The 27,631-nt window shown below is 28.6% G+C and overlaps 1 protein-coding gene across 1 annotated transcript; it reads right to left on the minus strand.

The window, feature by feature from the left end:
- Positions 1 to 25,126, minus strand: LOC117929110 (3-hydroxyisobutyryl-CoA hydrolase 1-like). Its single transcript, XM_034849323.1, has 14 exons — positions 25,024 to 25,126; positions 23,884 to 23,964; positions 10,168 to 10,236; positions 9,706 to 9,769; positions 9,366 to 9,445; positions 9,189 to 9,272; positions 4,824 to 4,908; positions 4,549 to 4,634; positions 4,310 to 4,431; positions 4,131 to 4,191; positions 3,917 to 4,015; positions 3,675 to 3,776; positions 3,549 to 3,590; positions 1 to 227 (listed from the first exon to the last, which is right to left on the minus strand). The coding sequence occupies exons 1-14, from the start codon at positions 25,060 to 25,062 to the stop codon at positions 90 to 92; spliced, it is 1,152 nt and encodes a 383-aa protein (XP_034705214.1). The 5' UTR covers positions 25,063 to 25,126; the 3' UTR covers positions 1 to 89.
- Between the last annotated feature and the right edge of the window lie 2,505 nt (positions 25,127 to 27,631).

The following is a 27,631-nucleotide window of genomic DNA, read 5'->3' on the forward strand; positions in this document are numbered from 1 at the left end:
TATGATATTAATTTTAGTTTAAAGTTCATAAAAGTTAATTGGAGTTATAGCTCCTTATTTTCCTTTACCATCTTTCACAATCCAACTAGCTAGAGTTTTGATTCCCATGTTTTGGCAAGGTTTGCTCGAGGAGGAAGTTGAAGATATTCCCAATCATCATCATCAACTTTTTCAAAATACTGATCGACGAATTCATCACTAACTAGCTCCAATTTTGAAGGCTCCCACTGTCAGAAATCAAGCAAAGAACAAGCTAAAATAATGTTACTTTCAAGTAGTGTAAACAAAGATGATTCTAAATAAAAATATATAGATTTTCCATATGGTATAATAAAGGCCTTATCCTGAAAGAATGTTAGGTTAACTTAAAATGACAAGGTCTTATATCTTTAAATATATCATTTTAAGGTCATACATAAAAATATCTTTGAAGTGTAGAGAGAGATAGAGGAAATAGTGTTTTCCAAGTGGAGGTTTTCTCCCCTCCTAAACATCAATCCTACACATATACCATCTCCTCCTGACCTTTATTTTGGTTGAAGATGTACATGAATGCTATCTGACATGGTTGATAGTGCATAATGTCCTACAATAATAAGGACATGCTTTATAATTTTCCAAAACTAAAGATGTTTATTCTTTGTCTTTCCCAAGAAGTCACGTAGAGAATCATTTATAGAAAACAAAATTACTCTTATTCAAAACACTTGGAAGGTGTTTAATAAATCAACTTAGGTGTAGTTTGTTTTTTTGGTAATTTATTACTTATTTTTAAAATTTTTGATTGAATAAAAAAAAAAAGTTAAAATATTTGGTTTTTTCTAAATGTTAAAAGTAACATGTTGGTTTTTCTTTACTTCTTGATACTAACAAAAAATAAAATATTAAAAAACAAACAATTTAATACTTAACACTATTAAGTACTACTTAGTTTTAAGTTCTATTTAGAATGAAGGCAAAAAAAGCCACCATCGATCTTAATAACATAGTATAACTTAATAACTTAATTAATTTAAGTCACTAAATAAATTAAACATGTTTATTAAAATAACTTAATATTACAACTTAAATAAAAAAAATAACTTGAAGTATCAAGTGAAAATAGTTAATTTGTTTTTAATTTCAAATCTCCTTTACCTCATTTACTTATGTTTAATGAGAGTATGTTTTATAAAATTGACTCTATATTCATAACTCATCTTTTATAATAAATATTTTTGTAATTATCTTATATATCTATAATATTTTAAATGTGAATGCTTAACATGTAACTTTATTGCTTTAAGATTAGTAAAAATATAAATATTAATTGAAATTAATGAGGGTAAATATGTCAATTTGATGATCAATAATGAATTTTAAGTTATGTTTACTAAACAACATTAATATTTCAAATAAAAAATAAGTAATAAGTTTTAAATTAACGACTTAAAAATAATTTAACTTAAAGTGAACTTAAGTAATTAAATGATAAGTATTAAGTTTGATCAAACACCCACTTACTCCCATCCAATTTCTTGTTTATTTTAGAGTGCATGCAAAAAAGATATAGAGCATAATTGCACGCTATCAGAAAAAAAATAATGCAAAAAGAGGTGTTAGAAATTAATTGGTGAATATGAAAATTTGGCATTTAGGTTTTTTCATCATTTTAGAATCTTCGACAATTATTAATGAATAAGAAATCCATGCTAGGAGAATTGTAGAAGGAGACAAAGCTCTTACTGAAAAGGAAGTAAAAATGTTCCTCTCTATTTTTTGCTCATCCTCTTAAAGATTACTGCAGTCAAACTACTTCATATTGAAAAACTTATTCTACCATATTAAGATTCTATTCATTACCTTCAGTAATTGGATGAAATCATATGGAAATGAGCCCATTTGATTTCAAGCTCAAAACACATTAAATACCCAATAGGTTGCATTGAATTCAACTGCAGTTAGGCTAACATTTTGGCCTCAACTTCAATGGCAAACAGTTCTTTTCTAGGGAAATTTCAGGATTCGGACAGAGTACTACTTTTATGTTCCGGCCCTTATTACTACTCTTTGGTTATTTAGGGCACTGAAGTTGTATTCTAGAAAGATTTTGGAATGACGGGAAGATAGCACCACCTGGTGCAAATCAATGCGACGGGCTTTTCTCATGGGATCCAAGATTTGATGGGCAGTTGTGCAGTTGCACCCCTGTTCTCCAACTTGATCGATGGAAGAATGACTGAAGATGTTTGACTGCATTGATCTGTTTTTTTTTTTTTTTTTTTTAAAAAATATATATTTTTTAATTTGTTTATTTTGGCGATCACAATCCTATTTTGAATAAATGCTTTGAACAAGGAAGAAATGACACTAGTTGATATACTGAGACATATCAACCTGCTATTTAGATGGTATAAGAAGATCAGAATATTTTTACATAAACCCTTCTTAAAGGGAGTATACCACATTGTCATTTTCATTTTAATGCTTTCATTTCTCTCTCTTCTTTAGTGCTCTATGTTTCATTGTAATAAATTCAAGAGATAATGATGATTGAACATTGCGTTCCTCTATTAAATTGAACTTTTAATGTGTGGATGTTGAAAGCTTCAATAAGTTCTTTATTTTTTTTCCCTGTGTTACTACGGTAGGCTACATAGTTTGAATTGACAATTTTGTTTCATTCATCTTAGCATAGGACTTTTCTAATTTTACGTGTCTCTCCTCTACGGAAGATTTAAGGTTGCATAATATATCGGGAATAGGTAAATATAGAAAGGTCCAAGAAAGGTTAATAGGATTCAATTATGGCATAAAGTGGATATTAGGTTTAAAATTAAGAGGAAGTATTTTTAAAATATTTTTAAAAATTTGTTGAGCGCTCAAGCACTCTTAACACACCAGAATTTTGTGGAATTCTAAGATATCTCTTTTTTTTCTTTCCATATTTTCAATATTTTATTTTGGGAAAATTCTAGATTTTGTCCTTTAGGGTTTTTATTCTATAAATAGCATGTCAAAAAGGTTTTTGTTTGATGATACAAATTGTGAAAAACCTAAATAGCCTTTCCTACATCCCAAAACTCTCAAAAGATTGTGCCCTCATTCCCTTAGGCATTGAGAGGTATCTTTATCGTCTTAGGGGCTGAGTGGGGAGTAAGACTTAGGATAACATTTGTGAAGTAAAACTATCTATTGTTCTTTCAATAGTGGATTTGTGTTTTATAGTTTCTAACCTCTCTGTTTTTATATTTGTGTAATTTTTGAGAGATTGTATGAGTGGTTTTCTATGTAAAAATTATTATGTCATGTGTAATTGATTCTTCTTTTCACTCCCTAATATTTAAAAACAAATTAAAAATAAAATAATTTTAGGCTAAAACAAGTAAACACCTATTCATTCCCCTCTAGGTGTGTCATAATCTAGATCTACAATCACCTTAGAAATAAATAAAGTCTCTATTTGCATAATGAAAAAAAAAAAAAAAAAGGAAAAAGAAAAAGATTATAAGAGTCCATGATATGAATATGACTGCTGCCAATTCATGAAGAGATGGCATTATAAGTACCTTGGGTTGTTTGCGTTTCTCAAATAATTTTGCTCTTGAACCCTGAATGCATAGGTTTTTGCTATATGAGTAATAGGTATCAAAACAACTGAAAAAAAAAAAATATAGCCATCCAATCTATAGTACCTCAATGAAATCAGGATTGAATGACCTTCGAAACATATGACAAGCGATTGTATAGTCTTGGATTAGACAGTCTTTAAGTTCCTTTGTCCGCCCTTCTCTAATCTAAGTATGAATCAAATAAATATTCTATTAATAGAGTAGAATTCAATTGTTAACTAAGGAAATTTATTTTTAGTAAAAACAAATTTTTGTTAAAAGGAACTTTCCTTTGAAAATGAAATAAGCATTTATAATGTTCTTACTGATTTAAGAAAAATTTTAAGGCTTGTTGGAGAAGCTGATTTCATGGAACTTATTGCTTGCATTATCCACTTGTTATCTCCATTTGCAGCCTCATTTTCCTAAAACAAGTGAAATTATAATTAATTATGAGAAATATCACAGTCAACATTGCTGCTTTTGTTGTACAAAAGATAGAATACATAATGAAAGAAACAATTTTTCAATCATAGTCACCAGTATTGATAGGATTTCTTCGACTGTCCTCCTTGAGAAACATTTGTTGATTGTCTCTAATCTATTTATCAATGGATCAAGTCATCACTAAAGTCATGGGTTTCATATGCATAGTTACAGTGTTGCAAACTCAATACAAATGCTTAGGAATTCATACAATCAATTTGCATGAGAATCACCTCCTATAGGCGCTATCTTTCTTTAAGGATATTTTGCTTGAGAATCCACTGATAACCCTAGAAATGGTTGATGCATCCGAAGAAGCCACCCCGGATAGTGCACTTTCCAGTAAAAGAAGATCCTATAACAACGAAGAATATGCAATAATTTTTTAACTCTTACCATTTATTCATTTATGGGAATTGAACTTAGAAAGTACCTTTTATGATGACTTTGAATTATCTCTGAGAGAAAGTACCTTTGAGAGGACAAAATGGGTTGCAAGACCACAAGCAAGCATTTCATTTCCATCTAGTCGTGCACCGGTAAGTCCTAAATATTCTCCTTCACATCGGTTAACATAAATTAAAGGAAAATGAGACAAAACCACATGAACCTAACATAAATTTTACATGCATATAAAATTCTATTTATTTAAAAAGGAGAAAGGGAATTGGGAACTACATACCAAATTTTTTGATAAAAAAACTATGGTGAATTTTATAAAGTCTTAAGAAGAATTGATAACTTTACCAAAAGATCCCGGGAGCCTAGAAAGGAAATATGATGCACCGACATCTGGGAAAAATCCTATTTGTCCTTCTGGCATAGCAAATACCTACACAATTTCAATAAACCAATGAATTAATGCTACCAAGAAAGAACACATATATTTGATAGTAGGCCCTTAGTTCCAATCCGGCTCTACTTTTGAACCAAACAGGAACTGATTGTAACTCAAATTAATTAAGAAATCATAAGCTAACCTATGCGCACTACTGAAAGATCAATTCACATTGTATGAAGTTTACCTATTATTTGCTATCATGAAATAATTTCAAGAGGCTAGGACTATATACCTAACTCCTCTCATATAGATGCATGTTTAGGTTTTGCGAGCTAGCCAACAAAGTTTACTCTTCATCCCATTTGCTTATGTTTATTTCTATTTTATGTATATTTTATGACTTCATAATATGATTAAGTGGTTTCTTAACACACATCTTCCTCATTAGTCATTTAATCCTAGATTTTAGCTTGAATGTAAGCGCTAAAAAAAATGTACTATTGAAATCAATTTGAATTTTGGTTTAGTTAATTAGTAACTAAGGCATGCTATATGTCTTTGTATCGTTCTTATTTGTTTTTGTTTTTTTTTTTGGTTTTTGGTTTTTGGTTTTTTTTTCCATGTAAAACATTATGAAAGTCATTTCCTTTATATCCTAGCTATTGTATTTATGATAAAAAGAAATCAAAATGATTGAAAAGTAAACTTAAATTACAGACCGTTTAAAATAAGTAATTTAATTTGATATCTAAAAGTTAATAAGAATATTTTTATTTGATTGATGTTTCTAAATTAAAGTGATTAATTCCTAAAATATCTCTATATTTTTTGTTTTGTTAGGTATAGATATTAATAATAAATATGAAATTTTGAACTAATTGAATAAGAATGATTGAAGACACTATGAGTTTCTCTTAATTTTTTCTAGTATTAGTCATATCTCTTTTATATGATTATTTGTGTTTGTTTTTAACCTTTTTACTCCAAGAAATTAGTACAAGATTCATAAGAAAAATACTCAACAAAAACAATTAAGACAGGTACAATAGAAAAATGAAGTCTTTACTCGACTCTTACCATACATTGGAAATTGTAGAGGTTAGAAGAAGCCATGAAATGAAATCACTCTCCTATTAGTTATCTCTCTTTGTGTAATTGTTATATATGTGTTTTAGCCTTAAAATATATAGATGATCTAGAAATTTTATTTTTCTTAGCTATATAGATGGAACAAATATATAAAGATTTGAGGACCATATTGCCTATAAGCTTAATGTTAGTTAGGATGTTTTCAACAAAGATTCCTTATAGAATGGTAAAAGACAAAGTAACTTGCAAATAATGAAGATGATCAATTTTAAAACTTTAATGAAGTTTGCAACCAACATGTTGATTTCATTCAACATAATGATAAGTTAAAGATAATGCTAATAGTGACCAACATAATAAGGTAGAAGATTTTAAACTTAGGAGCCATCAAAGTCAACTAGTGTAAGATAGTAAATACTTTGCATAGGAAAGAAAAATGGTGTGTGTTCATTCATGTAAAGAGTCTTATCATTCTAAAAAAGCCAACTCATAGGGAGCATCTATAAAGAAGGAGATGGAGGCTTTATATTCGAACGATATGTGGGACTTGATTCAATCATCAATAGAGAAGAATATTAGTTCAAATGGGTTTAAATTAAGTTGAAAGCAATGCTAATTGAAATATGAAAATATATATATATCTGAAGCTTGCCTTATAGTAAAATTTATTTTAAAAAAATCAGACATTACTTTGATAAACTTTCTCCTTTATTAAGTTTGAGTATTAGATATATTTTGTTTAGTAGCTACATTTGATTTGGAACTTCAGCAGCTAGATGTAAAAATTGCATTTTTCCATAGTTTGGGTATCATATATATTATTGGGTTTTGTAGTTGCACGTGATTTGAAGCTTAATCAACTAGATGTAAAATTTGCATTTTTCCTTCGTTTAGGTACAATATGTATTTTATTGAGTTTAGTAGCTACACTTGATTTGGAACTTAAGCAACTAGATGTAAAAATTGTAAATTTTTTCAATGCTAATCTTGAATAGAAATAGGAAGAAGAAGAATATTTGGTTTTGATTTAAGTCATTTATGAGTTTCGGATTCCATATAGTTTGAAAAATAAGAAAAAAGAAAAAGAATTTGGTTATATTTGAGTCCTTTATGAGCTTAAAATTCTAAATGGTTTGACAAAGACATTGTAGTGTTTTTATAAGAAATCTATATCCTTTACGAGCCTAGGATTCTAGATATGTGATTTGGTCATTATGTCTAAAGAAGAAGAAGATGATGATGATAAAGGCATTGGTTTTGGGTCTTTTACGAACTTAGGATTCCATATGGTTTGGAAAAGGCATTAGGGTATTTTTATAAGCAATTTGAGTCTTTTATGAGCTAAAAATCCTAGATATGTGATTCTAGCCATTGTGTATACTTTTTATAGTTATTGTAGTGTTAGCCTTATAATCTTATTCTATGTAAATGACATGTTAGTTCTAGATGAAAATGCAAATATGAAAGTCATTGTGTCTAAAAATTTTGAAATGAAGGATTTAAGAGTTCCCAATCAAATTCTTAGGATGACTATATTCAAGGACAAGAAAAATAGAGAACTTTGGATAACACAAAAATTTTATTCATAGAATGTAACCTTACTTCAATAAAGATGCTAAACTAGTCAACACTTTGCTTCCTACTACTTGCTAGTTATCTTCAAAACAATCTCCTAGAACATAAAAGTTGAGGAGATACATGATTTGTATGAAGTATCTTAGTCATGAGTAATAGGGAGCCTAGTGTTTCCTATGATATGCAATGGACTCTTCATTGTTTGACAAGTACTTCAAAGTGTTAATTTTTTTTATAGTTGTCAAGATATATAGTTGGTTAGAATTGTCAATGAGACTATGCAAGAGATCAAGATTTAGAACATATATATATATATATATATATATATATTTCATGATTCTACCACTAATCATATGTTCTCTATAGTGGGTGGTGCTTTAGTTAGATGTATAAGCTACAATCAAAATTTGTGTTATTTATAATAGAAGTTAGGTATAAAGAAATCATAGAAGTAGTGAAGAAGCTATTTGAATATAGGTATTGTTTACTAATTTCAAGTACCATAAAAGAGGTAATTGTGATACATTGCACTAGTCAAAGTGTAATATATTTGGCTAAAAGCCTAATATTTCACTAAATAACGCAAAACATAAAGACTAAGTATCACTTATTAGGAGAAATAGTGGAAAATGGTCAAATCCTACTATAAAAGATTTACTAATGATGATAATGTATCAAATATGTAAATCTAAGTATATCATAGTAAAGAAACTCATACAAGAGAGTACATTCAACATAAGACTTTTCTTAGGACGTTTGTGGTTACCTAATACTTGGTGAAGTTCACATAGTAACTTTGGAGTATTTTCTTGTTAGTAGAAAAAATAAGTCTTCAAGCTAGAGATAGAATGTTAAGAGACCTAAACTTGTACAAGAACACTATGTAGTAAATCTCTGACTTGCATAATGCTACTACGTCCAAGTCAATGTTTCTTAATAATTATACACATGATTCAAACTAAAACTTTTATGGGTACTTGAGTTATTATTAATCTATTTCTTATATTTATTCAAAACATTATAAAAAAGTACATTAGATAGTTTGAACATACTTTAATTCTAAGGGTTTAGGTCCAAAACATTGAATTGCTAGAGTGATTTGGTAAGAGTTCTAATTATTGTATTTTTAACTTCTTTTTTTCTACAAAAAGAGTACACTTATGTTTCAAGCCACATTAAATTTCTTTTTTTTTTTCAATATATTATATATATATATTTCACTTTGATTGCAAATATTGAATGCATATGAACAAGATTCCACAACAATACAAACATAAGTTCAACTAATATGGAAAAAAGAATCATTTACTTAACTTATTATTAATGACATATTTGTTTTTTTTTTAATAAAACCTTATACTTGATTTAATTTTTTTTAGATCATTTGTGTTTGATTATCATCATGCAAGTTATCTAATCACAAAGAAGAATAATCACCATATTTAGAAACTACCTAGTGAGATAGGAAGATACTTGATAGTCTCTATTTTATCTAATCAATTAATAAACAAAATTTAATTGATAGGCACATATGTCATGGAAACTAAAAATGAAAAGGAAAATAAATAGGAAATGGTTACAACATTTCACAAAATTAACATATTTTTACAAGATAATACTAATATGAGAGTTATTAAAAGAATAATAAAAAGGGGATAGATAAGTACAGTGTTTTCAGTGACAACTCGAAACATTGAGTTCATAGACAGTCCAGCACCTCCACCCATTACAATTCCATTAATAAGTGAAACCTTTAAGGAAATTAATTATAAATTAACACATTGTTGCAAGGAGAAAAAATACAACTGTTTATCACCAACATGTAAATGAATATAAAGTCTCACCAAAGGTTTTGTACACGTTGCAAGTAAATAGTCTAAGGTGAGTTGCTTCTTGTAAAAGCTTGCACCAAAGCTCCAATGTCCTATTCATTTGAAATATATATTAGGAAATAACATATATCCATTGACACCTCAATTAATAAAAGATTACAATCTTCATTTTAAAAGCCACACTTTGTCATTGTTTGTCATCTCTATTTTATGTACAGAATATGAGAGTCTGTTCAAGGGTTAGAGAAATAAGCAACAATATGTACCTTGCTTATCTTATCAAAGAAGATGAATTGAAATAAGATGATAAGGAGGATAAGGATAATGCAAGAAAGAAAATGAAAAATCTCACCTTCATTTATAGAAAGAACTACTCTTACAACATCTCCACCAGCGCAAAATGCTTTTCCTTGTCCCTATAAAAGGAAATTTAGTGAGAAGATAATATTAAATAACTTTTGAAATCAAAAAGCAATTAGCCATGCATGTGTTGAACCATAATATAATTTTACTATATGTTAAGAGAATGGTAAGATTTTATTATGTTAGATAGTTTACTAAAATGACTCCAAATTGTTGCCTAAGTTTTTGACTAATAATGAGCATTACCTTTCATTTTCACTAAAGAATTGAGGCCTTTAATGAAGTCCCTAACATAAGCATACTAAATTATTACAGAGAAAAGGTTGCATGTGTAACTAGTTAAGACTATCAATTCTAAATATTTAGTTTTCATTCACTACCACATGTTATAGTATGCTTGTAGTTTCATCAAATCTGAGATTAAATGTTTCTTGATACAATTCTTCTTTACCTTTACAATCAAAAGTTTGATCATGGGATCTTTCTCATACACTTCCAAATTCCTTAAAATTTGAGAAATCTGCACGTAAAATAATAATCAGTAGAATCATCAATTCATTATCACTTTTAATTCAACATCTCATTAATTTGTCCACATCATATACATAATTATACGAGAAGAAGAGTGTACATGTGTAAGAAGAGGGTGGTAGAAAGATCAAGAAGATGTTCTAATAGAATATGTATCTTTAATATAAAAAAATGTAAATTAATACCTTTTATCTTTGTACATAAAATGAAAATTATGATGCTATGAAAGTAAAGAATACTTCAAAATCTTACAAAATAGTCGAAAATCAATTCCATACATACATACAATGTGAGAAAACTCCATAAATCAATAGTTCCTCATCATTAGGAATTCAAGATTCATTTGCCGCATTCTTTCTATGTAGGTGTCATATCCTCCACACGTTAGTTGAGATCATCTATTGTATTTTTTTTTTTTTTTTTTTTTGTCATAAGTAATATCCTTAGCACCTTTTTAGTATCAAACATACTTTCCAATACCTAATTTTGTCTGGTCGATTCTCTCACTATTCCATTGTGTTGATATAATTTTGAATCCATATTTTTGAAAAAAAAAAACTCAAAGGAATACCTAAGGTGTATTAAACAAGGCAATCAAGGAAACAAGGAGATGCATTAAAACATACAAACAAGTCAACACTAGCATTTTGGGTGACATAGTAAGGCAACATGGCCCATGTCCCCTAGTGGATGGCACCTTACTTTATACACTTCCTTTTTAGGTGGCAATGAGGATGACTTGTCTCTTACTGCATATGCATGTTGTTTGAGGTATTATCTTTCTTGATTTTGCTCGAGACCACATCTTTTTTGCTTTTTCTCCTCTACTCTTGGATGTAGTAAGCCATTTTATTTTCCCTCCACCTAGCCAAACACTTAGGGAAACAATTGAGGACCAATATGGGCCCATTTTGCAACTATGAAGAGGATTTTTGGTGCCTTTGGGAGTTAGGCTTCTTTAAGCTTCTAACTATTGATTTCCGTATAATCCATCGATTCCATTAGTGTTTGTTTATCTTTTATTAACTTCAATGTATTTTTGTTGGTTCTAAGTACTCTAGTTTATCTTGTTATAAATTTATACATCTTTGGTACACGTGTCAAGGTTATTAATGGCATTATCAATTTCAATCTTATATTTATGAGTTTTTATACTTATGATAGTAGTAAGTGAGTAGTTTTATGAGCTAACGAGAAAGAGTCCATGGGACACTTAGGGTATTAAATGCATCTCTTATGTTAGGTTGATTGTAAAACATTATTTTGCAACTTGGTACCCTATTTTTAAGCAAGAAAATCCATGTCCTTAGAAATTAAGGTTTAAGGGTTGCTTTTATGGGTTTTTAAGTTCTTAGTGGTTTTGGATCATTTCACATTGATATTCCTCCTATCGAACCCTTAAGTTTGAATTTTGGAAAATGGGAGATCTAAGAGAATGTTAATGTGAAAAAATGACAAATGATCCAATGTTGAGGCTTTTGGAAAGAAAAATATTTAGTTTTCTTACTGAAAATCATCTAAGTGGAGCATCTTTTGGTGTTACCAAGTGCAGTAATGGGAGAGTATACATTTGTGCCTTAGGGAAAGTCTAAATGAACCCTAATCCTCAACTTTTTTGGTCTAATTAATTTTAGCATGTCTTATTCTAATTTTTTTTCAAAATCCTAGAAGATGCTAAACTTCTCTATTTTTTCCAAATATCACTTCAAAAAATCAGTCAAATAGTTTTTCCCTCAATTCATAATTATTATATAAGAATGACTTTTTAAAATTGTATAACTCCCTTGTACCTTCACCACCTCTTCCTAAGATTCAACACTTGGCTCATGGGTTTTAAAGCTACAATCACAACCCTATACATAGGGATACCGCATAGGAATTTTGGCATTTGGTGAAGCTTTTGGCATCATTATGAAAGAGAGCATTCAAAAGGGTGTGGCAAAGAATTTTTGTGAGGGTTTATTTGGCTGTGATCAGTATCACAACTTTGTGAATTCATTCCACTCTCATTTATTTTTTAGTTTTGTAGATTATAAGTAGTAATTTTAATGTAATGGCTTGTAGATTGTTTCTTTTTGGACTTAGCATTTATTGTTCCTTAGTGGAGAAATGGTCGTACATGTATGTGGTATATTTAGGAAGGCCTAATTAGAATAGAGATTGTCAGGATTGATTAATTAGAGCCTCTCTTACCTAACATACCCAACTAGAGATAACCAAGGAGCCTTGCAGTCATGGGGATAACGAAGCTAACAATGCCCCACCACTTAGCACATTTAAGGACTATTTACAACCACCTATGATGAGTGTTCGATGCATTTCTCGAAAATGTTTTGATTATATCACCCTTCAGTGTTCCCATTTGTAACAATGAATAACGATCCTCTCCTATTAATTTTAGCAAGTTTTAGTTTATAATTTTTCTCAAATTTCCAAAATTCTAAGAGATTCTAACCTCCCCTGTTTTCTTCCAATTCTTACTTGAAAAAATCAATCAAAGAGTTTTTGTCCTACTCAACATTTAGTTCACCCCTCATGTTCAATACTACCTCATTAGGTTATAACCTAATCACAGCCTACTTGGAATATTGCATAGGAGCTTTGGGAAGCAGTCCCTTGCATTGATGGACATATGCTAAGATGAATAATTCATCAATTCTACCATAGTTCCACTCAACCAACCTCAAAAGTGCAAAGTTAACATTTTTGCTTCAAAACTGGAAATATAATTAAGCATGCATTCTTTGTCAACCAAAAACCACACCTTGTTTTCTACAACCAATGTCTTAGCCCTTACTTCACTTAGGGATCCAAATTAAGAACAACACATCTTAAAAGTTGTTGATTCAATATCTAAGGCAAGATATCATATATAGTTTTTGAAATGTGTTTTTTGTATTAAATAGAACATTCAAAGAAATGTTTTATATCAAGCAATGTAAAAGAATTGGAACAATATTTCAAAGAGTAAATAACCTTTTAATTGTACTTATATATTATAATTACGAAAATCATAATTTCCTTACCTTTTATTTTTAAATTTCATAATAAAAATGAAAATAACATAGTTATCAACCTTTTTTAATTTCAAATTTTTTAAAAACAAGTTTTAAAGTGGAAAGACAATCCACAACTCATCCACATGTTATTCTTTTTTATCAAACAACATCTTTTACATATGAACATGGAAAGAAATTTAAATGCACACAAAATTATAAAAATAATTATAATAAATTTCTACTTATTTTTTGTTTCAAAAACAAAAAATAAAAATTAGAGTTAATAAAAATATTTAATATTTATGCAAATGAAAATTATTTATATAAATATTTAACATTTATGAATATTTAAACATAATTGCAAAATTACTTATTTACTTTTAAAAGAAGTAAAGCCTAAACTTTTGTGATTTTTTAAATATTTAATATTTATGAAATTAAAATCATAATTACAAAATCATTTATATTTTTTTTACCTTTAAAAGCAATGATGCTTGTATAACAAAGTAAAATTTAATCCATTAAATTGGGATACAAACAAATGCAACAAAAAAAACAAAGAAATGAATAATGTACAAAACAATAGATCCATATATGAGGTATAATGTAATGGAACTTAAATATAAAATAATGAGATCCAAATTGCACACATGACACCACCTAAATGATCGTAACTTTTTCATAATTTGAGCAAACATTTTGGTAAACTTTTACTATTATTATTATTATTATTATTATTATTATTATTATTCTTGTTGTTGTTGTTGTTTGTTATTGTTGTGTAATCTTATCTTCTTGACATTGATGGATGGATGAAATATTATTATTATTGTCATTATTATTATTACTTTTAGTATTATAATATTTGCTTTAGTGTTATCCCTATTATGTAATCCTAACATGGATGGATAAGTTACATTTAGCAATTTCCATCAAGATTCATATTACATTTAGTGTGTTTGCCAAGCAATGAAAATAGTCAGATTTCACTAAAAAGGAAAGAACCTAGTACCAATCAAACATTTGAAATCTAAGCCTAAGTTATATTAATCAAACATTTGGAATCAGTATGCAATAACTACAAACGTTCCTTGGATTTGTATCACTTAGTAGTAAATGACTCCCTTAGAATCCAATTCTAAAGTTGATTCAACATCTCACTACAAAGAATTAACTGAACTCTAGTATGTAAATAACAATGAGACATTGAGTGCTTGGGTCCATGACTTGTTATCCTTTGTTTTCAATCTCCCATCTCTATAATCAAACAAGGAAAAAACTATTAGTCTTTCAAGACTACCTTTACTATCCTTGAGTTACAAATCCTGCAATTGTGTGTTCAACTGACATGTTTTAGCTCACAAAGTGCTTATATCAAGTTCCACTTAAAGAACTACTATGACCATAGTTTACATGAACACGCCTCCTTAAGATCATCCAAAAGGACACTTTGTCTCAATCTCATGAGATATCATGTTGTCTCTATTGAGAATACCTATTGCTATTAACTTTCATCACAATGACTCAATCCATAGGGAATATATTATTAGCTTATGATCTCGCCAATAGGTCAAAGCTATTGTTAACTTAGTATAAACTTAATATTCTCTTAAGGTTGAGAGACCACACAATGAACCAGCTTGGTGAAGTGATGGCTACTTGATAGCTCTATGTTATGACTCACTATAGGTCCTATAATGTGTAACAATACACACTAATGAACTCACCATGGGAAACCCATTCCAATGGCCAAGACCAACCATTCCTCCAATTACGATGTAGTCCACTACAATCTCAAATAGATTGCCTAAGTCCATAATCGACTGTGAACAAATCATTTACTTGTAAGGAACACATGACTTTGGTATAAAGGTTTCCTATAGTAGAAACAATGTTTTGAATTATAGCCTTTAGCTACAACCTAACCACATAAATCTCAACATTTCAATCTACTCCTTTATTCCTCTTGTAAATCAACTTACATTTATGGGTTTTATCTTTTTAGGTGCTTCTACAAGAATCTAGATTACATTAGAATCACAAGGATTTTAACTATCCTTTCATAGCCCCTTGTCGAGTTATGAGCAATAACACACTCATCACTTCATCATAATCTGTGAGGTATAAACCTCCCACTATGATGAGGTACTCATGTACTAGAAGTAATATGAATGGTATGTCTCTATACCTCTTGATCCATAGTATCTTGTGTATAATGGGATTATCTTCTAGTGTTCTCCAGTCTATATCACTATTTGCCTTATTCCATATCAATTAGTCTTTATCATAAATCAGGTATTTGTAGCAACAAACATCTTTTGATAATCTTGACTATAAAGTAATAATCTTAAAGTCCTCTTAGATATCTTATAATCTAATATACCCTTTACCTTACTTCCAATTTGTCTACTTTTGTGTTTCACACGAGTGCTACTCTCATATGTGAATTTGTAACAAACTAAGTCTATAATGTGTTCACATCTATCTAGAAGTTAAAAGTACCAATCTAGTAATGGAGGTAAGGTATAACCTTCAAGAAATATCTCAAACGGATGTGGGAAGTGATGAGAAACCAATCATCAATCTCACTATGTCTATCAAAGTTCAATATTTTCTTTCCATCACTCCATTTTGTAATAGAGTCCCTAGTGTACACAATTGATATATTGTCTTATGATCTTTATAGAAAGAATTGAACATACTAGACACATTACCTCAATCTAATTGAAGTGCCTTGATATGTTTACTCAATAGGTTATCTAATTATGCCTTGAATGAATCCAAAGCATCGAATTTCTTATGTACATATCTAAACCTAGAGTATACATCAACAAGTGATGAAGTACGCATACCTCCCAATGCATGAATACTAAAAGGTTCATACATGTCAATATGCACTAACCCCAAGCATTCTATGGCTCTAATCCTTTAAAAGTAAAGGGTCTCTTGGTCATTTTTACCATCTATATAGGATTCACAAACTAGAAGATCATCTAGAATCAAAAGCTCTAGATATGACCAGTCTTTGGATTCTATTTAGATTAATATGATCTACGTTTAGACACCAAATGTTTTATTAGTGTTAGGTTCATTCCTATTAATAAAAGCCAACAATTCCCATTACTTGGCAAAATAATAATGAAGTTGCAAATAAAAGAAAGGTAATACCTCTCACTAGCCAACACAATTGACTTTGTAAAAAAAAACTAAGGCAAGTACAATTCCATCATGCCTTCTCACTAGTTGAAAGCCTTATAAAGAACTACAAATAGTGGGCTTGGAATATACTCACCACAATTGGTGAAATCCACTACTACGTATTCAATAACAAGAACATGATGTGTACTTTTCTTTTTCTTTAGGTAAACCGAGCATTCCTTTTGTGTATCTTAAAGGGTTACAAATGAATCATTGCCCTTGAGTTTACTCTCTTATTTCATTTTCTTGAACTTTCCTTATTTGGTGTTTTTTTTTTCTTCTTAGTAGAAGAGCCAAAAAAACCTTAACTATCATATGAACACCCTTCTAATCTTTGAGAATCCTATTATCTAGCTCAATGAAATCTAGTAAGATCTCTAATATCACATGAATCCCAGTGTTCATAATAATCCTAAGGGAAACTTTTCTAATTGACTTGCCCTTACCATCAAATAACCCTTGCAATTTTAAAGAGAATATCATAAACCATGACAATAGACATGTGTTACTTTTGCAACACATTATCCAAAAACCCAAGTATGAGACACTTGGTCTTCTGATATGTCTTATGCCATCTTTGATGTGCCTTTCTTTGTTTCTATTATGTTTGGTCAAAGAAAATAATAAACACTACTTAAAATTATCTTCTATGCAACTAATTATTATATCTAGATTGAATTTCAATCTATAACTAGGTCCAATTTAAACAAGAGATAAGAGGTGATCAAGTTAAGGACATGATATCTATAGCAAATAAAATAATTCCATGCATTTATTAAGAGAATTGAGCATTCAAGGTAAGTTGGTAATTAATTTAGCAAAAATGTAATGCTCTCAAACTATATGTCCTTTTGCAAGGTATCCTAGTATCATAAGTATCAAACCTACTTCAAGCAAGTCATGATTCTTATTACTAGGGAGAGACCCTTTCTAATTAACCAACTTGCCTTAAACTGTAAAAGGTTATCCTAAGGTAATAATTAACATACCTTTTAATTTAGTCCTTAACCCATCCAAGTGGGACCACTTTAGGTGATTCTACCACTTCATGTCCTAGTTAAGTGTATAACTAAGATTCCTGACTTCAATGTTACCAAATGAAGAGTTTCATCTTTAGGATTGCCACTCCTGCTACAAACATATATAGTTTCGTCCATAAAGGATAGTCCATATCCCTTGATTCCTTAGGTCATCCCATCTTTAGGATGGTAATGCACCCAAAATCAAGATAGACTTGATCTTGGAGGTTATGGGCTTGTCTATCATCCTCTTCCACTTAATATTTTGAAATAATTAAGAACTTTTAAAACATTAATAATTACCTTGATGAATAAATTATCTTATTTAAGAATTTCCAAAAATATTTATTTCCTAATTGGAAACCTAGTGTAATAGGAGAATATCCATATGAAACTTTTAAAATTTTCATAAGAGTATTTGATCCAAAAATGAATTTTGATAAAATGTCCACTCTCAAATTTTAAAATCCATTTTCATAAAAAAAAAAAAAAAATCTATTTTCTCACATAATTCCAATCAATAAATATTTTGCCTAGAAAATGTTTTCAAAGAAATTTATTTCCATCAAATTACAAAAATATCCTTTTGGTAATAACTTTTAATGATAAATTATTTCTAGTGAAAGTTTCCATAAGATATTTATTTTCCAAATTGGAAACTCTAGTGTAATAAGGAAACTTCCAATTTATAAAATTTGGAAAACATGAGAGCACCTAATCCAATTAGAAAATATTTAATTCTTCAAGGATTCTCAAAAAATAAATTTAATAAAAATATTTTAAATCCTTAAGAACAAACTTAGAAAGGAACTTTAGCACTCATACTCAAAATTCTCCATAATATTAATTTTCTTATTCCTACACCTTTCAAATTTAAAAAATATTCTTAAATATGCAATATAATTTTCACATTAATTTATTCCATTAAAATTACCAAAAATAAATCTTTTAAAAATTCCCTTAATGATAAATTATCCATCTTGAAATTTTTCAAAAATTATTTACCTCCAAATTAGGGATTAGTGTAATAAGAAAATTTCTAAAAACTTAAATAAAAAACTAGAGATCACTTTATCCAAAAAGGAAACTTTTATTCTACAAGGGTTCTCATCAAAATAATTTTAAAGAAACTAGTTTAGAATCCTTTAGAATAATTTAGAAAAGTAAATAATATGCTTTGGAATCTAATTTTCAAGAAAAATTATATCCATTAAATTACTAAAAATTTCATATTATTTAAATAAGAGGCTTTCAATAATTTTGGTAATTTTCTTAAAATAAATTATCCATCATGAGAATTTTCAAAAACTTTATCTATTCACTAAATAAAAATACTTGTGCTTATAAGGAATATCTAATTTATAAATATTTTAAAATAAGAGAATCTTTCCTTAATATAAAAACTCATGTCCTTGAAGATCTCAAAATTAGAAACTTTGAAGAAGGAATCTTCTAAGGATTTTATAGAAAAGGAAACTAGATTCTCTCACAATTTTAAAAAATCTTTCCATATAAAAAAATTCCTTAAGAGTAGCACAATTCCAATTTTGAATAAAACATTATTTTGGAAATAATCTTCTCATGAAAATTCATTTTTCATACGAAAATCCAAAATTACCAACTTTGAAAATACTTCTCATCATATAAAATATAAATAATATACATAAAAAGAAAATATTAAAAAAGAGTTCCCATGGCCAAGGGATATTTTTTCACAAGCAACCTTCCAGTTGTGAATAAGAGTCATTGGTCTTTAACTCACCATAACTTGGCACCAATATTTGACAACAAAACTTGCCAAAATAATGCTTCTATACAATTGTCTATGCAAGTGTGGTAGATTGCATTACCAATAAACATGATTTAGCACTATATTTTTGGCATGGAAAACTTGCTAAAAAAATGCCTTGAAGTATAGTTTGTATTTCCAGTTGTGAGTGTGCCCAAATCAGCTAGTATAGAACGATTAGTGTGCCTAGATGTAGCCCAAATGGAAATTGTGAGTGTGCCCAAAGTTAGCCCATATGGTTGCCCATTATGCACCATAAAATAGAAAACTTCTCAATTTAAGAAAATATGAACTTTTGCTACCATAAAATATTAACTTTCTCCATTGAAGTTCAACACTTATTTCGGCCCCAATACTAGTCCATGATAAGCCAATTTCCACCACAAATTGAGCCTAACAAGTGGCCCAAAAAATGAGCTCAAACAACCAAAAGGAATTTGGCTTGAACTTGATCCTGAAATAGGTTGTCCTTTGCACAACCTTGCTTCAAATGTTCATATCTCCCTCATTTCAACTTTGATTTATAAACGTTTGAAGCATTGGATTCCTAATTTATTAAGCTTCAAAACAATATGTGGCTTTCCCTACGAAAATCATGGGAGACAACCCCAATTTTGAGTCGAAGTGAATGTTATGTTGTCATCAATCTCAAAAAGAAAAGAAACTTTCAAGAAACTTTTTCTCTTTTTGTTTTTGTTTTTTTGTTTTTTTGTTTTTTTATTTGTTTTTTTTATTCAAAGGAAATATTTATCTTTTCCATAGCCATTAAACTCCTTGATACTTCATAGATGATTCTCTAATAAAAATCAAATCTTTATCGACATCATTGAGGAATTCTTTTCTTATAGCCCTCCATAGATGATAAAAAAACATAACTTCACATCATAAAATTAAATCCTATACTCCTATAATGGAGCTTCATCTCAATATATGGAAAAGATTAAAACTTTATAAGAAAACTTGAAAATCTATGCTTCTTTAACAGAGCTCACAACCATATCTATGAAGAAATCAAGAAACAAAATAATTATCCCATTCAATTATCACATACAATAAAAAAAAAATAACATGCTTGCGTCCCTTGGCCATGGGATAATATCAAGGATTCAAAAAAGAGGTTAGCACACCCCAAACAAAGATCTAAGCAATGGATAACATAAAGCTTTAATACCAATTGTTGACATCTTAGATCTAAGCAATAGAAATAATACCATTCTTAGAAAAAAAATAATCTTTAGGGTTGAAGTACCGACTTTTAGGTTTGGATGTTCCCAAACCTTAAATTCTAAGTGTTGAAGAATCAAATCAATGTCATTCAAAAGTCTCATAAACTCAAAGCCTTCTACCCGATGACTCGAATCTTGATCTTAACATACTTCTGATGGGAATGAAAGAGAATGTCGAGGTTGGTTCTCTTTCTTTAGAGGTGGAAGGCAACTTTATAGAAAATCTATAAAAACCTTAACCCCTAAGAGAGAATTTATAGGGTTCCCTATTAGGCTTAAGTGACTTGAGTCCACTAAGGGCTTGGGTCACTTAATCTAGCCCAAAATGGGTGGACATGATTGATTAATTAACCCAACAAGGCCTATTAATTGATCAATTAGATCAATTCAAAGGCCTTGTTCACTTACCCTTGTGCAACCTTATGTAATTACCAAAACACCCTTATGTAAAAAAAAAAAAGAACCTAGAGCAATTCCAAACCTCATAAATTATGCCAACAAGGTACATGAGCTTGAACGGTGACCATTGGGACCCATAGAATAGGAATAGCTTCTTTAGAATCCAATTATGAAATTGATTCAACTTTCCACCACATAAAATCAATTGAACTCCAATATCCTATATAAATAGAAATGAAACACTAAGTGTTCGGGTTCATGACCTACTATCTATTGCATTCAGTCTCTTCATGAATTGGTCTTTGAAGTCTAGAAGGTGAAAGCTATCAGCCTTCCAAGACTACTTCTACTATCCTTGAGTTATAAATCCTCCTATTGTGTGTTTAACTAACATGTCTTAGCTCATAAAGAGCTTATGTCAAGTTCCACTTAAGAAACTACTATGGTCATAGTTACATAAACACAAATCCTTAAGATCACCCAAAGGGATACTCTATCTCAATCCCATGAGATATTATGGTGCCTATATTGAGAATATCTATTGTTATCGACTTCCATCAACAATGAACCAATTCATAGGGAATATATGATCAGTTTACAATCTCATCTGTAAGTCAAAGCCACGACTAACTTTAGCACAAGTTTAGTATTCTCTCAAGGTTGAGAGATAATATAATGAAGCAACTTGGTGAAGTCATGACTACTTGATAACCTTATGTCATGACTTATCATAGATCCTGTCTAATGTATAACCATATATACTAGTGCACTCACTATGACAAATCTATCCTGATGGCCAAGACCAACCATCTCTTCAATTAGGAGGTAGTACACTAAAGCCTTAAATGGATTGCCTAAGCCCATGGACTGACTATGAACAAATCATCTACTTGCAAGGAACCCATGACTTGGATATTTCATACAACTCCAAAGCCCCCAAATCATGTACAATGCAAAAGATGCTAGGCGAGAATGTTCATAAAGTGAAATGCATGAAATAGGGATAGATAAAAGTGAATTTGGAATATCATTAAATAATGAATTCCAAATTTGTTACATTATGTCATGCTTTTAAGAGCTCTATCCTAACACAAGTGATGCCTTGTAATAAGGACCCAAACTTAAGACTTCAAATTAAGCTCGTTTAAGTATGTTTGAGGTGGTTTTAGCTTCTCCATTGATGATAAGGTTGGAGGGAAAAAGGACTTGAGGAAATTAGTGAAGAGTTGAAGGAAAATTGGCTAAAATGGGCTGCATAGAAGCTCTATGTACACATACTTAAGCTGGTGCATTAATTTTGTGCAATCACAAGATTATGCATATAGCCAAACTCAAGATTCTACATATGAAGAGGCCTTTACACACTAAAGCAACCCTTTATGCACAAGTAATCAACACACTAAGGAAACCCTTTGCATAAGGCACTTCAATACAATGAATGCCCACATCTAAAGCTCTCCATTGCCAAGAATGAGTCTATGTATACAGACTTACATAAATATAAGCAAAACTATATGTAAACTTATAAGGCATTGAATTATAGGCATAGTGCTCAATGTCAAGCTAGCAAGTCTTAAGGGACACTTCTTCCTCACTTTAAGACAACATCTCCACATGGTATTTGGAGCTAAAAAAACAATTATACCAAAATGACTAAAGAGTTGTCATTTATTAATTTTATTAGTGAGCAAAATCAAATCTAATTTAGGAGAGATTCCTAAGGATAAAAATTAGTCAATTCATCATGAAACAATGTTTTAGAGGGAGGAATATTCTTCTTTGATCAACTATTCATCATTGTCATTACATCTTCTTCTACCTTCAACACTAAGTATTTAATCTTGTTTTCTTTTTTATTTTATTTCTAAGATCTAGGTTAAAAAAAAAAAATATTTTATTTTTAGTTTTGTGTTGAAAAACAATTTTAATTTTTCTCTATAATCTTTTAGCATAGTTCATTTCGCTTTCCTAGCTTATCAATAAAATTCTAGTTTTCATTCTCAATTAAAACTTCATGCCTTTGCCCTTTTATCTAATTGTTTTGCTTGCCTCTTTTTATTAGAACATAAGTAGCTCAATCCATTAAGGCACCAAGGGGTGAGTGAAGCCAAGTTAATTGTTTGTGTAAAGTTCAAGGGAATTCTAATAATCATAAGTGCATACTTCACTAGTTGTAAAAGTTAAAAGTTGAGCAATCCTAGGCACACGCATGAGCTAACTTGATCTGGATTCACTTGGACTAAGAACTTGTATTTCTAGTGTAGATTCAAGGTTTGAGCCAAAGACTAAAAGCATTGGTTTAATACCATTGTTTCTCCCTTAAGCATCTAGTTGAGGAGGATTTAGGCTTAAGGTGATTTCCTTAGTGGATCTTTATGTTTGGTGCTTGATTTTCTCATTGCTTTGTTATTTGAAAATTTGACAAATCAGTCTTTGATGATTTCCTTAATTTCCATTGAGATTTAAAGCTACCTTTATTTGTAAGTCATTCACCTTAAAGACCTATTTTCCATACATCTAATATTGAAATCATTAGATCTTGTGAGTTCAACCTACATATTCAACAAGGGTACTATTTTGATAGTTCTTGTCCATACTATTTTGATGGTTCTTATGCTTTGGATCGAACATTATTTGCGCACAAGCCTCTTTGGTGATAAAGATCCAAACTCAATACTTTAATGCAACAATTGGGTCTACATATGTAGACATGGTCCATACACACTTTATGTCCACTTAGTTGCACTTAGACTAACCCCTTGGCACACCTTATCTTCTATTTGTATGTAGTTGAGTGTGTAATCAATTTATAGAGGAAAAGAAAAGAATTCTTAAACATCGATATTAAACTTCCAAAATACATAGACTTTAGCAAGGAGAACCAAATGAAGCAAAATGAGATAAAAAAATAACTATTACAAAACATAAGACCCATGAAATAATGAAACTTAATTTAAGAGTTTAAATATCAAATGTTTTACAGACATAAGCAAAATAACATCGTACCATTTCATAGGTGAGACTATTTAGTTTGTGAGGTCGGTTTAATATCATCTTTCGTGCATATGAACTTTCTTCGAAAAGGACCTTAAGATTCAAATAGATCATTGGGTAAGTAATGGCACCAAGCAATACAAATATAAGTTTGTGAGATGAATACAACATCTTGTAGCTATATAATAATATTTCTTTAAAAACGATTTATTGACTTAATTTGATCAAAACTTTCCCTTCTTATTTATTTATCTTTATTTGCAAGATGAAGTCAAATAAATTGAAGAAAACAAAAGCATATAATGTAATTCTAGGAGTAGGTTATTCTAGTTATCACATGCTTTGTTTTTTAATGTATATTTCTTTTGCATATAAAAAGAGAAACATACAAAAAGGAAAAAATCACAAAAGGATAAAATAAAAAAATAAAAAGAGAAAAAGAAAAGAAAAACTGCTCTTCTAAAAATTAATTTAAACACTTAGAATTTGTACCCATAAAATATATCTTGTTCTATTATTATCATTATTATTATTTATAATCATTGAAGAAGATTTTGTTTGAGAGAATTTTATCTTAAAATTTTATGATAATACTGTTTTGGGACCAACACCTTTCTCAAAATTTTGATAAAAGTGTATTAAATTTCTGGTCTCCCCATATTATGTCCTTGATTGAAATCAAATCTCTAATTAATATAATTCTAGCTAATTAAACTTCATGGTTAATTATAAATTAATTGTTTTATTTATTGGAAATCTGGAAAGTAAAAAAATAATTCTTTTTAAAAACCTATTTAAAAAATAGAGACATTAAAAAAAACTTTAGTACCTTAAATTTTAAAAATATAAAGTAAGTCCATACTTTTTTAATATATATATATATATATATATATATATATATATATATATATATATATATTTAACTTTTTATACAAAAGTTTATAGTTTTTAAAAACAAAAAACATTAGAAGGAAATACAAACAAAGCCTTAATTACATCCTTTACCAAGGATAGAGATATCAAATACTATGACCTTTTAATTTCTTTATCATACAACGTAAAAATGCACTCACTAAGAAAAAAATCAAACCTAAAGAAATAGAAACAATCTCATAAGGAAAAAGCTTCCATGGATTAACAAGAACCACTTACCTGGTTAGTCTCAGGGTTGGACAAGAAGAGGGAAGCCATGACAGACAAGGGCAACAAGTTTAAGCTTGCTTGATGACTAAGAAGAATGAGGTAGAGAGATAAACCAATCATACATATATATATATATATATATATATATTAGAAGAATGAGGTAGACATAAACCTATGATGACGAGGGTTAGTAGTGAATGGTTTGGGGTTGGCAATACTTTCATATTAAAAAAGAAAAAGAAAAAAAAAAAAAAAAAAAAAAGACCAAGACGAAGAAAAAACAAGTGTACTTGGAGTATATTTTCTTTGATAAGAAGCAGACAAAAATCAAAGATAATAAAAAATTTATAAATTATTTTAAAATTTTACTTTTATACAAAAAGAAAAGAAAAATATTGGAAAACCGACAATGTCGGCGCAAATTTACTTGCTAGCGTTTTAAACGTTGGCATTGACCATAAACAACGTCATTGAAACAACGTCATTGATGCGGTTTGAAGAAATGCAAGTCCACGTCATATTCCCACGACAAAGGATGACAAAACCAACAACATTGTTTTTGTCGTTTGCTTCCAATTGAATTTAACAAATGGTTTTTTAGTTTAATTTATTTTTCAATGACAAGTTTGAAGAGGTCTATCAATTTAATATAACATTTTATTAAAAATGAATTAAAATCCCAATTATGAGTGGAATTTTATTTTTATAGAAATTACTTTTTATCTTATTTTTATCATTATTTAAATTATTCAAACATAAAGAATGAATAAGAAAAGAAATTATATGTATATTCCATTTTACTATTCAAACATGCAAAAACTATTGAAAATATAAAAGTTCGTTTGGTCATATTTTTTAAAACTTGTTCTTAAAACCTATTTTTAAGTTAAACTAAAAACAATTTGCTAGTATTTTATAAAAATAAGGGTGTTTAATTCAAGTCTTATTAAAAATAAAATTAGTTTTTTAATTATAAATAAATTAAAAAAATAGGTTTTGGTAAAATATAAATAATAATATTATAATAAAATCATAAATTACATTTATTTATAAAAAGAAAAAAAAAACTATTTTAGTAGATGTTAGAAACATAAGATATTAACTTTGTAAATATTTTTTGGTTAAAAATTAATAATAATAATTTTAATAATATTTTATTTAAAATGAATAATGAATAAAGTTTGACTAATAGATAAATGAATCTGAAATGTTTTATTAACATCTTAGCTTTCCATTTCATGTACATATTTAGTACTAAAGTATGAACATGAATATTTTAAAATGTTTTTATTTAATATGGTTTTTTGAATTCAATATTATTCTTAAAAAATTTTAATTCATTAAAAATAAATAAATTATTGATTATGTTTTAATTTATAACTCTTTTTTTACTTAAATTCAAAAAATATAGTTGTGTGTACAGGAAAAACAATATAGCTCATAATAAATCAGTTTTGATTTGTTATTTTTATTAATGATTAGATATATTTTTTTAGCATCAAATTATTTTTAAAAATTATTAAACCCGTTAATAAATTCTATACAAAGTGTCACTTGATTTGAAGTTCATTTTTATAATGAGAAAATTTATAAAAATATAATTGTGTGAAAAAAAATAATAATCATTATTAACCAATTTTTATCTATAAATTTTTAGTATTAATTAGTTTATTATTTGAGTTTCAAATTATTTTTAAAACTTGTTAAACTTGCTAATGAATTTAATAGATCAAGTCTTATTTAATTTAGAATTTATTTGCATGGTGAAACAAACTAGAAATAATGATTGTATGTAAAATATAAATAATACAGTCAATCTAAACCAATTTTAGTTCATAAATTTCTAGTATTGATTGAATTATTATTTCAATTTTAAGTTTCTTTTAAAAATTACTAGACTCATAATGAATCCAACACATTATGTCTTGTTTAATTTGGAGTTTATTTGCATAATAAAAAAATAATAATGATTTTGTGTAGAAAAGAAATAATAAAGTCATTCTAAACTAAAGTTTGTCCATAATTTTTTTTTTGTATTAATTGGTTCACTATTTGAATTTTAAAATAATTTTAAAATTTACTAGACTTATTAATAAATCCAACGCATTGGGTTTTATTTAATGTAGAGTTCATTTGCCTAGTGAAAAAAAATCAAAAAAATAATAATTTGATATAGAAGAGAAATAATAAAGTTATTCTAGACTAATTTTTGTAATAATTGCTTTACTATTTGAGTTTTAAGTTATTTGTAAAAATTACTAGACTCGTTAATGAATCCAACACATTAGGTCTTGCTTAATTTCAAATTTATTTACCTAATAAAAAATTTATAAAAATAGTGTATATATATAATAACTAACCCAGACATTTAAAATAAATTTTGGTCTATAACTTTTTCATGACTTTTTAGTATTAATTAAATTGGTTTTTGAATTTGAATTATTTTTTAAAATGAATAAATTTTATGTATTAAGTACAATTTGATTTGAAGTTTATTTACTTAATAAAATTTTTTAGAGAAGTTAAAAGTGATTTAGAAAAACAAGTGTAATTTAAAGGAATATCACATTTGAAGATTTTCAATATTGATATTAGATCGTGAAGAGAGAAAGTGAAT

Source organism: Vitis riparia, chromosome 13 (assembly GCF_004353265.1).
Source record: "Vitis riparia cultivar Riparia Gloire de Montpellier isolate 1030 chromosome 13, EGFV_Vit.rip_1.0, whole genome shotgun sequence".
Lineage (NCBI taxonomy): Eukaryota > Viridiplantae > Streptophyta > Magnoliopsida > Vitales > Vitaceae > Vitis > Vitis riparia.

Excerpts from the sequence above, each read along its gene's own strand:
- LOC117929110 (XM_034849323.1), bottom strand. The coding sequence starts at position 25,062 with ATGGCTTCCCTCTTCTTGTCCAACCCTGAGACTAACCAG. Across the intron at positions 23,965-25,023 it reads CCAACCCTGAGACTAACCAG|GTCCTTTTCGAAGAAAGTTC; the intron begins GTAAGTGGTTCT and ends TTGAATCTTAAG. Across the intron at positions 9,446-9,705 it reads AGTTCTTTCTATAAATGAAG|GACATTGGAGCTTTGGTGCA; the intron begins GTGAGATTTTTC and ends TCAAATGAATAG.